This window comes from Rhineura floridana, chromosome 10, assembly GCF_030035675.1.
Source record: "Rhineura floridana isolate rRhiFlo1 chromosome 10, rRhiFlo1.hap2, whole genome shotgun sequence".
NCBI lineage: Eukaryota > Metazoa > Chordata > Lepidosauria > Squamata > Rhineuridae > Rhineura > Rhineura floridana.
In genome coordinates this window covers 64,812,987-64,829,325 of record NC_084489.1, presented here as the reverse complement: position 1 = coordinate 64,829,325, position 16,339 = coordinate 64,812,987, and the positions used below count along the sequence as shown (strand labels likewise).

The window sequence follows — 16,339 nt, the reverse complement described above, 5'->3', positions numbered from 1 at the left end:
CAAGCTGAAAATATAAACCTGTTGGTTCTGGCAGGATTGTCTCATACTTCCATCTGCTACCATTTTTCTAATCATGGTCAGAGAGAAGATGATTGCTTGGCTTATTGTACCAGTAACTTGGCTTTTAATAGACAGTTCCTTAGCTCGCATTTCTTAACCAGGGTACAGGGACAGATTCATTTTTAAAAGACTTTGCCCCTGGAATTTAAATACTCCTTCTAGGCAAGTTTTTTATTTTTGTTTTTGGTAATCTCTTCCCTATGTCTCTTTTCTTTAACATTGTAGGACTAAGCTGGTATCAAAATCTGAAAAGCAAATAAATCTATCCATTCCTGGAGTTGTCATAGTCACGTTCTTTCCCTGATTTCACAGAGTTCATCAGCATGAAATCATAGGGGTTCAAACAAATTATCTTGATTTTAAATAAATGAATGGATGCTATCGTATGTGGGACATAGCAGTGGATTATATAAACTTGATGTAATGTAGTTACTGTAGTTATTGAAGCTAGCCAATTTGATTGTAACACAGATATAAGCTAACATGGAGACATTTTTGCATGATTTTGTATGTTCATTTTATAAAAGCCAGTATCAAAGTGTACGTAGTTCCCAGGCCAAACTAAAGGTGATACAGGAGGAAACATATGGAATATCTCCTGAAAGTTTTTCCTTTTACTTTAATGCAGCTTCAGGAGGCCCTGACCTTCATTGGAGAAGATGAGGAGAGGGGGGATGTAATACTTTCTCTGTGGGCTATTTTCCCAATAAGGATTTTGTCCCCCCACCCACCCCATGTGCTATCTACATGCGTGCACGCACACACACAAATAATGTGTCCATGTATTTTTTTTTCTTTGTTGTAAGTGTTGTAGAGATTATGTATGTTAAGTGCTTTGGTCACTCTGAAGAACTACATAAATTATGATGACTCCATTCATAAGGCTTAATGTTATATGGCACTGAAGTACTCAGAATGAAATGTTCCAACAGCTACATTAGTTTATAGTTATAAAAAACAGTGCCTGTATAAATACATTATAAGCCGATTCCCATTTCAGTGTGGCTTGCGTGAGATATGCAAGCCACACTGAAGAGAAATTGCACACCAGCGCTGACTGGTGGATTATATTTATCTGTCTATAAATGCTGAGATGTAAGTGATTTTATTTTTGTTTAGTAAAATTCCACTAAAGCCTGAAGAAGTTAGTGAAAGTTCATCAGAGAGTGAAGAAGAAGATGAACAACCTGAACGTCATCAGGAAATAAACACTGATTTGCCATCAGAATATTGGCAAATTCAAAAATTAGTAAAGTATATAAAGGTAAACAAGCTTTGACTTTTCTTTAGATAGCTGCAAATAAAAATTTGATGTTCTAATTGAATATGAAGCTTCATTTTAATTCTGTTTCTTTTCTCACTTGTTATCTGCCTGAATCAATTTGCATCTTAACTTTAAAAAAAAACACTTTTAAAACTTTTTTTATTTTTAGGAATATTTATAATACCTTGAGAGCCAGTGTAGTGTAGTGGTTTTAGAGTGTTGGACTACGACCTGGGAGACCAGGGTTCGAGTCCCCACACAGCCATGAAGCTCACTGGGTGACCTTGGGCCAGTCACTGCCTCTTAGCCTCAGAGGAAGGCAATAGTAAACCCCCTCTGAATACCGCTTACCACGAAAACCCTGTTGATAGGGTCGCCGTAAGTCGGAATCGACTTGAAGGCAGTCCATTTCCATTTTTTTCATAATACCTTCTTAACTACAAACCAATGCCCATGATCACGGCATCAGTCATGAGTGACTGTTATGTATATTGCATCTGAGTGAGATGGCAGGACTGTTTCACTGCACCAGAGTATTGCGGATTGTGTCCTCAGTCTGGTAATCCTGTGGAAGGAGATGCATCGAATTTGAAATTTAAAATATACAGGTGGAACCTGCAACAAATATATAAGTGGGACCAGTCAGAGTTCTAGCCAGCCATGCCCTCTCACAGGATACTCCATTGCCCCTTTACCTTCCAGTTAGCATTCCATGGCTACTCAGCATGTTGTCTTTTTTGGGCTATTTTGTTCCACCACCACCCCCCATTTATTTATGGTTCTTGAAAAGCAGGGATTTCCCCAAGTCTGCTGATAGGCTCCCTGTTGTGCATGGATGTTGCTGTTTTGTCTGCATAAGTATTCACATCGGAGAATGAGTTTGCTCTTAGCATACAGGATGAGTGAAAAACAGGATTGTATGCAATTTTGTGAAAGATTTAACCAGATTGAAGTTTGGATTTCAGATCCAAAGCCCTGAAGATGCTGGCAGGTGAGGCATGGAGTGTTTGATTTATTACAAATGAGTTCTTAGGAAGCAGCAACATTTTCCTTTGAAGCTGAATATTCAGCTATGGCTTCTTGCCTAGTAAGCCACCTATTTCTGTGCAAAGAAAGTAAATCCATTGTATTCTGTGGAATACTCTGTTTACTTAGATTGCTGTAAACTATTTGTTTTCTGGAAAGTTGGTCGGTGAATTACACAATTGTTTGCAAAAGAGAATCAAATGGGATTCTTAGATCATGGCAGGTTTTATGCACAACTGATAACTCTCTTTTAAAAAAACTTAGCAAGCTTAGGCACAATCTAGCTCTCCAAAATAATTTTAATTAAATGGAAAATTAATTTTATTTAATTTAAAAAACCCTCCACCCCACCCAAAAGGGAAGAATTTTGATTAAAATGTTTTCTTATGCGTGAGAGAAATTAAAGTAGTTTCATTAGATTTGTGTTTCTTCATAATGTATGGCAGTTTATGTCTTCCATTATTTATATAGCTTATCCAGTGATTAACTGTTTTTTTTAATACTAGCCACTGAATGTATAGCAATTGATAATTGCTATACAATGGAACTTACTTCTGAGAAAACGTGCTTAGAATTATCCCACAAATGTGGTGTGTTGCTAATGCAGCTGGGAGATGCTCTTAATCAAATGGTTGTGGAAGGCTTGCGTATATGTCATTATAGTAAGATGGACAATTACTTACAATTTCAGATTGAATTATGCTTGGAGCACACCAAAATATGAATGATAAACTGCTATCCATTTCATTTTAGACACATTTTATAACAGTGGCAGCTGGTTGGTTTTGTGTGCTGAGGTAAAAAGTTACTTTGTAATACTTGTAAATCTTTCCTTTTTTTTTTTTTAAAAAAAGTAGAATATTGGAATCAGATGTTTATTCAAATCCTGATGTAAGAATTTATATCATGAAGTGTAGTTGCACATTCTCGGTCAGCGGGGTCGTGGATGAGTTAACTCCTCCTGTAGGCAGAGTCAAACTATAACAAAGTGTTAGATGGTGGCCAGCTGGAAGGGGAGGGAACCACCCTCTAACTGCCAGTCTTGACTCTGCCTCCAGCGAATTAACAGAGTCAACTGTATGCTCCTGTACCTCGGTCTGGGGTACAGGGTGGAAGGTGATTTTTCTTCTTCAGATTTCTGTCTTCTCTAACTAACTCCGCCCGTCAGTGTTTACGTAGGTGACGAGGGGGAGGAGAAGAGCTATTTTTTATTGTTTTTTCAATCCACCCTTAGTGGGTAGCCAGGAATCATCCCAGGCCCCTCCCCCACTGCACGAGGTTTGATTACCCTCAGCCTCAGAGTGGGGAGGGAAGTAGCCGGGAATTGTCTCTGGCCCCTCCGCAGCTTCCCTGAGGCAGCAGAAGACGGAGCGCCTGCCTTCCAAGGGATTTTGTTTTTTTCATCCTGTGTCTGAAGAGCGGGAGAAACAGTGATTGATTTCAGCAGGAGGTGGCTGGGAAGCATCCCAAGCCCCTCTGCGGCTCCTCAACAGTGGTAGGAGGCAGCGACTGTCGCTCCACTCATATTTTGCATTCCAGTCCCCCATGATTATCAGAATATCTTGTTTTGGTGTTTGAACAATTTCTTCCTGCTTCAGCATAAAATCTCTCCAATTCCTCTTCTTCTGTGTTTGCCATTGGAGTATAGACTTTTATGTTGGTTATGTTAATAGGTTTCCCATTAAATCTCATTGATATAACTCACTCAGACCTTGCGTTATAGCTCCTAATTGCTTTTGTTACATCACTTCTCACTATTAAAGCAACCTCGTTTCTTGGTTCTCATTTCCTGCATAACATATTTTGTAGTTGCCTGATTGAAAATGTCCCATTCCTGCCCATTTTAATTCACTCACACCAAGTATTGTAATGTTGATGTGTTCCATTTCTTGCTTGATAATTTCTAACTTTCCCTGGTTCAAGCTTCCTACATTACATATTCCTATCGTGTATGTCGTACAACTCTGGACTCTCCTTTTGCATCTTTGCAGTAAGCCTCTGGGCTTCCATTCGGCTTTGACCAAGTGGCATCATTAGTCACAGTGCTACTCGTACTTGTCCTTTGTTCTTTCCCAGTAGCTCGTTGAGTGCCATCTGACCTAGGGGTCTCATCTTCCAGCACTGTCTCATGTTGCATTTTGGATACTCTGTTTATAGTCTTCTGTTGAGTGAGCCGTATATACATTTTGTTAAATAAATAAAATCCCAGAGAGGGTTACAACATACATCATAAAACAATAAGCAAGCAATTAAACAAACAATCTAAACAAAACAAAATCAATGTATTTGTAAAGGGAGCCAACCAATTCCACCTCCAATTAGCCAAAAGCCTGGGTGATTAAAAGTGTTCTTAATAGATAGCTAAAAAGTCATGGTTGGTGCCTACCAAATCACTGAGGGGAGTGCATTCCTCAGTTGGGATGCCTCAACTGAAAACCCCCTCTTACATTTTTATAAACAACAAGATATTGGCAGAAACCACTTTGCCCCTGTAGTCTGTTTTCTTACCTGGCAATTACACAAACTTGGGATTTGGATATCTGATCTACCAGGTGAAAAGTATTGTGCATGTGGAACTTCATTTATTTGTTCCTCTGAAAATGGAAGAAAATACTGCACCAGATGTGTAATATTTGTACAAGGAATAATCTAAACAGGATTAAAATCTCATTTCCATAAAAATAAATAAATTTCACACAGTATCAGTTTTATAGCTGTGATGAAAAACAAAAGAATGTTTTGTGCTTTATTTTAAAATGGAGGACCCCCAGTTTATTTTCACTTTGCTGTGTTAATTTACATATGAAAATGCTATAGAGGGATTTCTATTAAATTTAAGTAGTATGGCATGTTATCTCCCCTTTCTTATCTGGAAGACTAGGAAGAACAGCAGACTTGGTCTATGCAGATAAAACATACATAATTAATTGCAGAACACTTCAGCTTGACTATGATAGAAGTATAAAGAAACAAATAGTTTTAGATAATTATTACAAATATGTCTTCTTAAACTATAAAATAACACACAGGAGTACTATTATTGTGTCATGTACATGCTTACTACTTTTGCAGGATACATGGTATAAATATGCAATGAAAGGTTCATAGGGCTCATGACATGAGGATGAGGAGATAAAAAGGGATCTGTGATACCCCTGGCACAGCAGATGAATCTGTGCCTGCCTAAAATGAGGAAGTGTTGGGATCCAGTTCCCCCTTCTCTGTATCCTGGGCACTGCCATTACTGACTGCTGGGACACCCAGTCATACATCTTCAAAGTCAGGGAAAGCAAAGACTTGGGTCTTGCACTGCGTGATTTCTTACCTTAACCATCCTTTTATGCAAGAGGTACAAAATTAGCTGGGAATGTCAATTAAACCTAGCTTCCTGTTTCTCCTGCTCCAATGCCAGCTCTGCTAACATGCCATGTATGTACTACTTTGCAGGTATACTTTGATATACACTCCTCAGTAGGTTGTCTTTCATAGATAACACTATCAATTTAATAAATTATAGAATGTTTCTCCTTAATACCTTTATTATTCAAGACTAGGAAAAAGCACATGCAGCACATGTCTTGTTTCTGTTATTTGGGCTGACTACAGGAGTTGCCACCACTCACCATATGCTCAGAGGCACATGTTACCAAATTCTTCCAAGCTACATAGGGATTGGACTGTGAAAGACCAACCCAAATTGTGTTTGCATTTTTACAAATGTGTAGGGCAGTACAATATCTCAGAGAGGAGGTCAGGTCTCCTGCTACCCTGGTGCATGCACTATAGTGGCCCAGTTTCCCCACTTTTAAAAGTTTGATAGAAATATATGTTGAGTGTAGGTACATTCTTAAACTACAAGGGTTATTTTTTTGCCTATTAGTGAATTTCTCTGCTTTTTAAACCAGGAGGTAAGAAATGTGTAAGCTTGCTGTGCATGTTTGCTGAGAATGGATTCATCATTTGCATGCTTTGTTGTGAGGGGATGCCCTATTCCCCTCACAGAGCTACAATCACCAGAAGAGGGGCTGACTGTTAAACCACTCTGGCTACTAGAAGAGAAGTCTAACAACTCTCAGCAGTCTTCACAAACTACAGTTACCAGAATTATTTGGGGGAAGCCATGACTGTTTAAAGTGGGGAAAATGTCTGGTGGGGGTATGGACCCCTGATTAGCCAAGCCAAACAGCTGTGAGTCTGGCTGTTAGAACACTGACAGTTGGTTCTTACTGAGCATGCCTGCAGTATCATGAACTCCAATGTTAAATTTCTTAAATTAATTAAAAATCAGTCATACTTTTTTTTTACTTTTGAACTGCAGAAGATGAAGGTCACAGTATGGGGCAAGGTCAGTAATAGGATTACAGGCATTGTATGAATATGGCTGATTTTTAATTAATTTCAACAAATTATGAGATCATTGACAGAAAAAAGTCCAACAGGTCTGGATTTCCCCCCCTCTTGCTTTACACTTTGAACTCTAGATTCTCTCTGTGTATTGCCGTGAAAACATAGAGGGTTGTTAAGCAAGTGTTTCATAACTATAAGTTTTGTAAGATTTTGTTTTGAAATGAGCTTATGGGAAGCAGCAGAATGACATGGCGGGTATTTTCAATTTAACATGGCAGAATGCAAAAAATCCATGCTGGCTATAGTATATAGCCATTGAGAGTGGCTGTATAATAGACATAAAGACCAGCAACAGTTGCATATCAATTTTAAAATACTAAAAGTTTTCAAAACTTACGACAAATTAATATTCTGCAGTTGGTAGAGAACAAATAGCTGCTAAAGGCATTTGCATAAAGGGTACTGTCCCCCGGCTGCATAAATGCAGTGAATGATAAATAATAATTTGTAGGCTCCCTACATGAAAGGGAAGTGTGGTGACAATCATGTTGTATTGTCCTCAGACTGTTGCTGTGCTTCTAATTAGGCCATATATCCATCATAGTAACTTTCCAAAATAAATGTTTATTTGCCTCTTGTTATCTACTTCGATTAATGCACATAATATGGAGTGGAAAGTTGTATTGCTCAAGAACTGGTTTTTTAAAAAGTAATAATCAGAGATTGGTTTACTCTAGACACTCCCATAAATGTCAAAAGTTATACAAGCCTTTTAATTGGTCTCATTCATTTTTGTTGGAAGGATTTTTTTAAACAGTGTACGATGTTGCTGGATCAAATTAGCTACACAGATAACAGCTGGAAAATAAGTTATGGACTAGTTATGCTAGAAATATTTTTTTTTTGCACAATCCATTAACTGTAGATGGTAATATATAGTTGATCATGCTAATAGCACTGAAAAGGGAGAAAAGGAACTCTCCAAGATTTAAAAAAAAAATGCCCCAAAGGGGAGGGAGGAAAGAAAAGATAATGTTGGCTTTTAGAAATGCTGTTAGTTGAAGGAAAATTTATGACAGTAGTAGTCACAAAAATTAAAGATTTAACCACATGGAGTAAACATTTTTTTTAAACCAGATGCAACAGCTAATGTGAGAATAAATAATGTGCCAGTAAAACTACAGTAAATATGAACTATTTATTCATAAATGTAGAGGTTCAAAATTGCTATGCAGTTCAAGTATTATATACTGTCTCACTTCTTCCCTTGCATATTACTATAATTTAACAGAGTTTGAAAACAAACATTCACTGCAATTTAAATGGCACAAGACTAGTACCAGTGGCTGAACTTACAAGATCTGAACAGGGTGGTTCATGACAGATGCTCTTGGAGGTCGCTGATTCATAGGGTCGCCATAAGTCGTAATCGACTTGAAGGCACATAACAACAATCGTATTGGTATCCTGTAGCACACAGTCTAACTCATATTGTGTACATTAAGCAACAGTGTGTCACCACTCCTGTCAATGCCTGTTTCTGCCATGATGGAAGAGGAGGAGGAAGAAGAGCCATGGTGGTTATTGCCATAAGAGCTTGTTGCACTGGGGCACCTGCAGTTGGTGTGTCTGATCCTCTACTAAAGTCACAAGTGATATCCCACTTGCATTTGACTCAGGAGCCCAAGATATTCTGTCTCTTGGATGATGTCACAAATTGTGTTGCCCTGAAATTATTGGCTAAAAGGTCATGGACTGGAGTGAGAAAATGCTTCTCTGGTCTGCCTTGCAGTCCCTTAAAAAGGGAAAAGCAGCATCTTTGCCAATACATTGAAGATCTTTGGAGAAAGTTCTGGCTTATCCAGGGGCCCCAGCAGTGGGATCCTGATCTAACTTGTTGATAGTCCCTCAAGAAGCAATAAGACTTGTTCAACTGGAACAGCTTTGCAGTAAAAAAAAACCCAGAGGCCACTTACCTCTGGAGATTGGTAGGCAGACAGGAACAAAAGTTTTGGAGAAACAGCATGGAAGAAAAACAATAAAAAGGACTGGCCTAACCACCACATGAAGAGAAATCGGAGATAAGGATGAGTCAGATAACGCTGAAGCTTCAAGTGATGATATATCAATTTGTATATGTGGGTCCCCATTCAAATGACAATGCAAAGATGGCCCAAAGGTGTAAAGTATATGTTAAATTCCAAGGATGAGACTTTTGATATCCAAATATGACAGTGAGATAGTTCAGGTATAAACACCATACTTCAGTGTATCACAATGGTGAACCACCACCATCTGACAAACCATGGTTTGGAAGTGGCTGCCAAACCAGGATGTGAAACCACATTTTTAAGCTGGTTTGCATGTCACAGTTTAAGCAGTGGCATGATGTGTCAAATCTGAACAACAACCAACACATGGTTCAGGACATTGCTACAGCATTGGAAGCCCTAGCTTTGGAAAATTTTGGAAATGATCTTGGTATTCTTAGGAAATGTGAAGAAAGAGGGAAATCCAGAAACCATGATTTGTCTGTATACCTGGAACACAAATCATGATTTAAAGTCTAAACTACAGTTAGCTCAAGCTAATCTCTGGTGTTTGGACAAAAACTCCAATATATCTAACAAATAAAATAGATCCAAAGCTGTGATGGATATCACATTTAATAGAGGAGTTATTGGCAGTCAATAAACTGTTCATTACAGAGCAGCCAAACTTGACATCCTAAAAAACAACAACTATGTATGCCCTCACACAATTAATTTAAAGTTCAACAATTTAATTAAATGCCACATCCTTTTAAGGTAGGCCAGTTGATATGACCTATGTGTAACTGTGCAAGCTTCTCTCTATAGGGTATTTCCCGACTATTGATATCCAGCTATCTTGCGCCCTGCATCATCTCTTAAAATCACATGGGCTATTAAGCATAGTAGCTAAATAGAAACTCCATTTTCAGAGAATATATGGCTATGCCACTGAATTCATGGTTTTGGGAGGATCTTTATGTTGTTGTTGTTGGGGAGGGTGACTGTCCTTAATCTGTTTTCTTTCTTTATTCTTTATCATTCTTTTTTTAAAAAACACCTCTTTATACCTACAGTATCAAGCAGGGCTAGCTCCAGGAATGCTGGGGCTCTTGGGCATCAGCTTGCCCTGGACCCCAGTGTGTGTGTGCACACACGCGCTACTGTACACAGGGGCCCCACACCCCCACCTACCTGTCTGCTGTCTTTTACCATTGCCCTTAACGAAGATGGTGGCTGCGGTTTCCCTAAGAGATGAAACCTCCGCTGCCATCTTTGTTGATGGCATGCGTGCGTGCTATGCGCGTGCATCTCTGCCATCAACTAAGATGGCGGCAGGGGCTTCAGTACCTTAGGGAAACCGCAGCTGCCATCTTTGTTAACGGGAATGGTAAAAGACAGCAGACAGGTAAGTGGGGGGCGTGGGGGGCCCACGGATCGCAGAAGGGGAGCTGAGGGGTGGCTAAGGGGGGCTCTGTAGCTGCAGGGGCTGTCGGGCCAGTGCCCAACCTGGCCGCCCTTTAGAACCGGCCCTGGTATCAAGACTATTAATAATATTTCAGATGCTATTATATGGCATACAGGTCCATGAATGTTTGGGTCACATAATCTGATAGCTGTTATCTGAAAGACATGTCCAGAGATCTCAGTAGTCTTCTGTAAGTTTAAGATGCTTTCTTGCTGAACTAGTGAATTGTTTATTCCCTGAAAGTATTGTTTCCCTTATTTTTAATACTCTATTCATATGGTTTAATTTTTCCTTGGAAAATCCATTGGCTCCATTACAACTAAATTGCCCAACGTTTTATTCAGACTCAGCTGCTTGTTGTTTTCTTGACAGTCTTGAAGAAGCAATGGGTCTTCCCAGATTAGTCTTGTTAAATTTATTTCACAGACACTGTTGTAAGCCCAGCCATGACCCCACACCCACATGTGGCAGCTTTAACTCTTGCCAGATGCTGAAAGCAGATTGTCCTGAGGCTCCTCTCCTATTTTCTGCCCCACTTTGAGAAGTGTGCAATGCTTTCTTCAGTATATAACATCAGACAGAAACACCAGTGTCCAGGAAGTAAAGGGCCTGCCGTAGGCAGAGGAGCATAGTAGAAGCTAGATGTTTAAACAGGAGCGAACAGAAAGTAGATCAGGATCTACTGGCATATCACTGGGTAATTTGTAGCAGACCAGCAGGATGCCAACTTCCAATGGGTTAACAGTAGAGCCAACAAAAAGCCTTCCCCTCTCCTAAATTAGGCTATAGAGATCAAGAAAGCCTGGGTACCCAGGCTTAGCATGCGGTCAGTGTACCTTGTTTGTTTGTTTGTTAAATTTATATGCCATATTTCATCAAGAGACCCCAGGATGGTTTACAGTATAGAAAATAACAAACAATATATGCCAATACTTGACAATATATATACCATACAAAAATTAAACAAGAAATATATAATAAAATACAAAATCTTAGATATAGCTGTAAAACATAGTACATATATAATATCAACAACCTATGGAATAAGGGAGGGGAAATCAGGAGCAGGATACATAAAATCCAAAAAAATGTACAAATACATAATCTATTCTCTATACAAAAGTAGTGCTTTATTCCTCACTCCCACCCTCACAGAAAATGACAGATCCTCCCAGCTGTCACCTCTGAGCTTTTCTTCATCTTACAGTCTCTCATCCTGGGAGAGCTCTACTTTCCTGCTTCTCACACAGGGTCCTTCCTCACTCTGTCTGCCACTTTCATGTCCTTGCCCCCAAGGGCATCCCAGAATGGAAGACCTCACAGGGATAATCCCCTGTGGTGTACTCCCTTGTGGAGATCCCCACATTTATTTATATATACATTATAAGGCCACGAGAGTGGCTGTATACTATAGCCAGCATGGATTTTTCACATTCAGCAATGTTAAATTGAAAATGCCCCCCATGCCATTCTTATGCTTCCCATAAGCTCAGTTCAAAACAAAAACTTACAAAACCTATAGTCCTAAACTCAGAAATGCTTGCTTAACAACCCTCTAAATTTTCATGGTGATACACAAAACAGTCAGACAGAATTGAGAGTTCAAATTTAAAAAGAGAAAAAACCTCCAGACCCCTTTTGGACTTCTTTCTGTCAGAATTCTCATAATTTGTTGAAATTAATTAAAAATCAGCCATATTCACAGAGTACCTGTAATCCTATTACTGACCTTGCCCCATACTCTGACCTTTATTTTCTGCAGTTTAAAAATTAAAAAAATGTCTGACTGATCTTTAATTAATGTAAGAAATTTTACCTTGAACTCAATGATTATATCAGGCATGCTCAGTAAAAACCAACTGTCAGTGTTCTAAAAGCCAGAGTCACAGCTGCTGGGCTTGCCTAATCAGGGGGCCACACCCACACCAGACCTTTATTTTTTAGACAGTCATGGCTTCCCCCAAAGAATCCTGGGAAGTGTAGCTTGTGGAAGGTGCTGAGAGGAGACTCCTATTCCCCTGACAGAGCTCCAGTGGCCAGAGTGGTTTCACAGTCAGCTACTCTGACTGAAGCTCTGTGAGGGGAACGGCATCTCCTAGCAACTGTCAGCACCCTTCACTAACTACACTTCTCAGGATTTTTTGGGAGAAGCCATGACTGTCTAAAGTGAAATAAAGTCCTGGTATGGATGTGGCCAGCTTTGGTTTAAATTTGGGTGGGAGGCTTCTGCCCAGTGCCCACCCACCCATTCTCCTTCCCTTCCCCCACCCTCCTTGCCCCTCCCCCAGGTCAGTCTCACCTATCCTAAACATGATTGCACAGAAATAAATCCTATTGAACTCAAAAAGTATGCAAATAATCAAACCCACCCTCCCTTCTCCCTCCTTCCCCCTCCTTCTTGCCCCTTCCCTCCCCCTTTGCCCCTCCCCATCCCCTTCTAATCTCTTCCACTCACCATATGCTCAGAGGCGCATGTTACCAAATTCTTCCCTACACAGGAAGTGGATTGGACTGTGAAAGACCAACTCAAATTGTGTTTGCATTTTTACAAATGTGTAGGGCAGTACAATATCTCAGAGAGGAGGTGAGGTCTCCTGCTCCCCTGGTGCATTCACTATAGCTGCCCAATTTCCCTGCCTTTTAAAGTTTGATAGAAATATCTGTTGGCTATAGATATGTTCTTAAACAGCAAGGAGCTAGGGCACATCACTGGACAGCCCGTTGCTTGCAGAATGACCATCTTTCTTCCTATCATAATCAACACTGTCCCATGAATCAAATAAACAGCAAATTAGTATATATAAAAAATTAACAGACTTATAGGGTAGCTTCAGCCATGAAAGGGCAGGAAGTAAGATGACTGAAGTTCACTTTCCTTTTTCCATATTTCTGTATCCATCTTCCTAAGCCCCTATGTTGCTTAGGCTCCAGTTGGTGGGCTCAAGTGAAAAATAAGTAGATCCCACAAGCCTTATGTCTCCCTACCATTGGTTTATAAAGGGCTCTTATGGTATGCAACATGCCAGCCACCACACATTTGTGGACTGGCAAAAAGGCACATATTAAAAAATACACTTATTTAGACTTTAAAAAAGTACACTTAAAATTGTTTGCCCTAAAACCCATGGCCAGTCTAGGCACCCATCTTCTTCTCTAATGCTCTCTAATTCTCATTGTGAGATTAAAACTGGCAAGCCATGGGAAGCAAACTGAAACAAAGAGGGAAACAGCATGACCATATCTTTTTTATTTTTCCCAAAATTGGTTTCCTGTGAATGTTGGCTGTGTAAACCAGGTTATGGAGATTCAAATAAAAGGGGGAAAATATACAGGCGTTTTACTCCCTCAGAGCAGCTTTTCTTCCTGTGAGGTTTTAGATGCATGTATCTAAGCCCAGGTGGTGATGGTGGGGTGTCTCCTGCTGTGTGTATGATTTGAGGTTGAGAAGTGCTGCCTCTCTCTCTCTCTCTCTCTCTCTCTCTCTCTCTCTCTCTCTCTCTCTCTCTCTCTCAGGCAACTTCAGACTACAGTTAAAAACGTCTGCATGTAATGTGTAGTTTGAACCTCAAAAAGATGACTTTAAGGTATCTGTTGCTCAGTCTTCCAAGTACCTTTCTTAAATGTATTAAAGCTAAAATGGGGTGTTTAACTGACCAATGACGGTTACATCAGAAATACATAGTGGTAGGTTCCTCACCATGTCAGAATGAGATGAACTACGAAGCAATCCAACCTATTGCTGTTTGTAAAGCATTTAGAAGCAGCCTGCTGTCCATTGAGCTCTAGAGTCTTCACTGAGAACCTATAATAGGAATGATAGGTGCATTGCCTCCGTCAGTCTCCCTCATCTTTCCATGCTGCTTCTGTTCTTTTACTTTTGCCAAGTCCATCTCTTGGCTTCCAGTAGGGAAAGACAACAGTACAATCCATAGGTAGATAAATAAATTCTCTCTAGCAGGTTATGTTTAGTCTCCTTCAGTGTACAGTTTGTACACTGCGCAAAATGAAAAGGTCAGGAAGTCATATAGCAGAGGCATAAACAACAGCCCAGTGCTGTGTTCTGAATCCACTCTGGGAAAGAATGGTTCTTTCTGTGTTGTGATTTTTTAAATTTTTGTTTTGTTACCAGAAAACCTGGTATCAGTTTTAATCTGAATTTTATTGCATGTACTCACTTGCTATTGAGACATACCAGGCCTGACGGTGTCAATGCTTAATTAGCTCTTAAACAATAGTCATTTTCCATGCACAACAGACATGTAATGTGAACATTATGGAATCTGTGATTTTTATCATGGTCATGATTTTCCACTGGTCCTGGTTATTTTAATCTGTATGTTTTATTCACTGCCAGGCTATAGCCCAAAAACTCCAAAGGATTCAGGAAATGGGGCAAGGAATTATTCCATAACTCAGTTATACTCGTCCATAACTCATCTCTTAACAAGTTGCAGCTTGACCTGTGTTCTGTAAAATAGAATGAAAAGTTGGAACAGAAAATGAACATTTAGAAACACATTCTTTTAAAAAAAACCTGCACTAAGACCATACTGGGATACTTATACCTTCACTCCAAAAAGTAGTGCAATCACATATCACCTTTACTGTTCATTTTTTATTGTTTTAAAACCTGTCTTCAGTTGTAGTTGTTTTGTATTTTTAAAATTATTTTAGCTGTTTTATTGCATGTTTGTAAATTGCCTTGAGCCACATGTAAAAATAGATTCATAAATGTAATAATAATAATTAGTACACCTGCTTAAATAAAAGTTGGACATACAGCAAAATTCAAAGAAATAAACCTGTACTTTGCAACACAATTTAATTTAAATACACACATGCTTTGATTTGATATAGTAAGCTCAGCCCTCATGGAACTTGAGGTATATGATGAGAGCAGAGTCTTTTAGGAGACAGATCTCCGGTACTTTGTTAGTTAATTAAGATAATGGTTGCTAGATCTAAACTGCTAGACATCCCGTCCCTGGCAAAAAAAACCAAGACCCCAACAACACTGTGTTAGATTGCTCACATCTATGGCCTTGCAACTAGCTTTTAAAATTGTGTCTAAAAACTTAAATGCATGTTTTAAAGCGTGTTGATAATAAATGTGCTTTGGAGGATATAATATGAATGGATGCAAGTGTTATAATATTGGTATTGGGATAGGGGTGGAAGTTGGCTTTAGTTTCAAAATGAGTCAAATGCCAAGGGGCAGAGGAACATCTGTTTTTCTCTTGGGTTTTCAAAATGTGGCAGGTATAGTCAAGCAGATACAACGCTTGTAATATATTCCTGCATCTATACTTGTATGCTGGGAGTCCCTTTTTACAGTCTCTCTAGCAAAAGCTGTCATTTAGTTAACAGAACTTATTTTGCCCCGGAAGTAGTAGAATGAGGAGTATATGCAGGGACTGAGACATTCACTTCTCTTTTGGATGGGATCTTTGTAGAAGAGGATGTTCAGAATTGAATTCTACAAGAGCCATATGGACTCCAAGGAGCCTGTGGAGTTTGTGAACTAGACCCATTGTGCTAACCAACTGAGAAATTTCTATCAGGAGTAACAGAGGCATCTTTTCCATTATTCTCCTTACTTTGGCTTATCCATAAGAAATTTTGTGTTTCATATTTTTAATTTTTGTATTTACTAATGTATGCGGTTTGGTAAACACCTCTCTACATGTTTTGTATTGTGTAATATTGAAATTGTTATTGTTCCTTTAAACCCACTGAAAAATAAAATGTAAGAACTTTATATATCTTGTTTCAGAAAGATGGTTTTCTTTATTTACAGCTAACTGTCATTTGCCTTAATGCTGAACTTCAGAGATTGGTTAGAAAATGTTTTCTCTGTGAGCATGGCACACATTCTTTATAGAATTAATATTCTATTTTTATTTAAATTTGTAGATATTTATGCTGAACTATCCTATAAGAAGGGCTAGGCTTTTATAAATGAAATCTGCCTTTAATTTAAAGCTTTGAAAGTGATTATTGCAATGCCAGTAGAATTTATTTTGCATCCAACATACTTTATCCGATTTCAAAGGCTGTAACAACATGATGCAGCTTTTGTGTACACTTAATACAAAACTAAGCCTTTCCATGTTTGTTAAAAGCTATCCTTGAAAACTTTCTGTA

The 16,339-nt window shown here is 39.0% G+C and overlaps 1 protein-coding gene across 11 annotated transcripts in view; it reads left to right on the top strand.

Moving 5' to 3' along the window:
- Positions 1-16,339, top strand: part of ODAD2 (outer dynein arm docking complex subunit 2) — a 114,532-nt gene that overhangs the window by 31,964 nt on the left and 66,229 nt on the right. For all 11 annotated transcript variants that reach the window (XM_061587165.1, XM_061587168.1, XM_061587169.1 and 8 more), the window contains one exon: positions 1,180-1,324. In XM_061587165.1, coding sequence (XP_061443149.1) covers positions 1,180-1,324 — 145 coding nt within the window. The remainder of the gene's footprint in view (positions 1-1,179; positions 1,325-16,339) is intronic.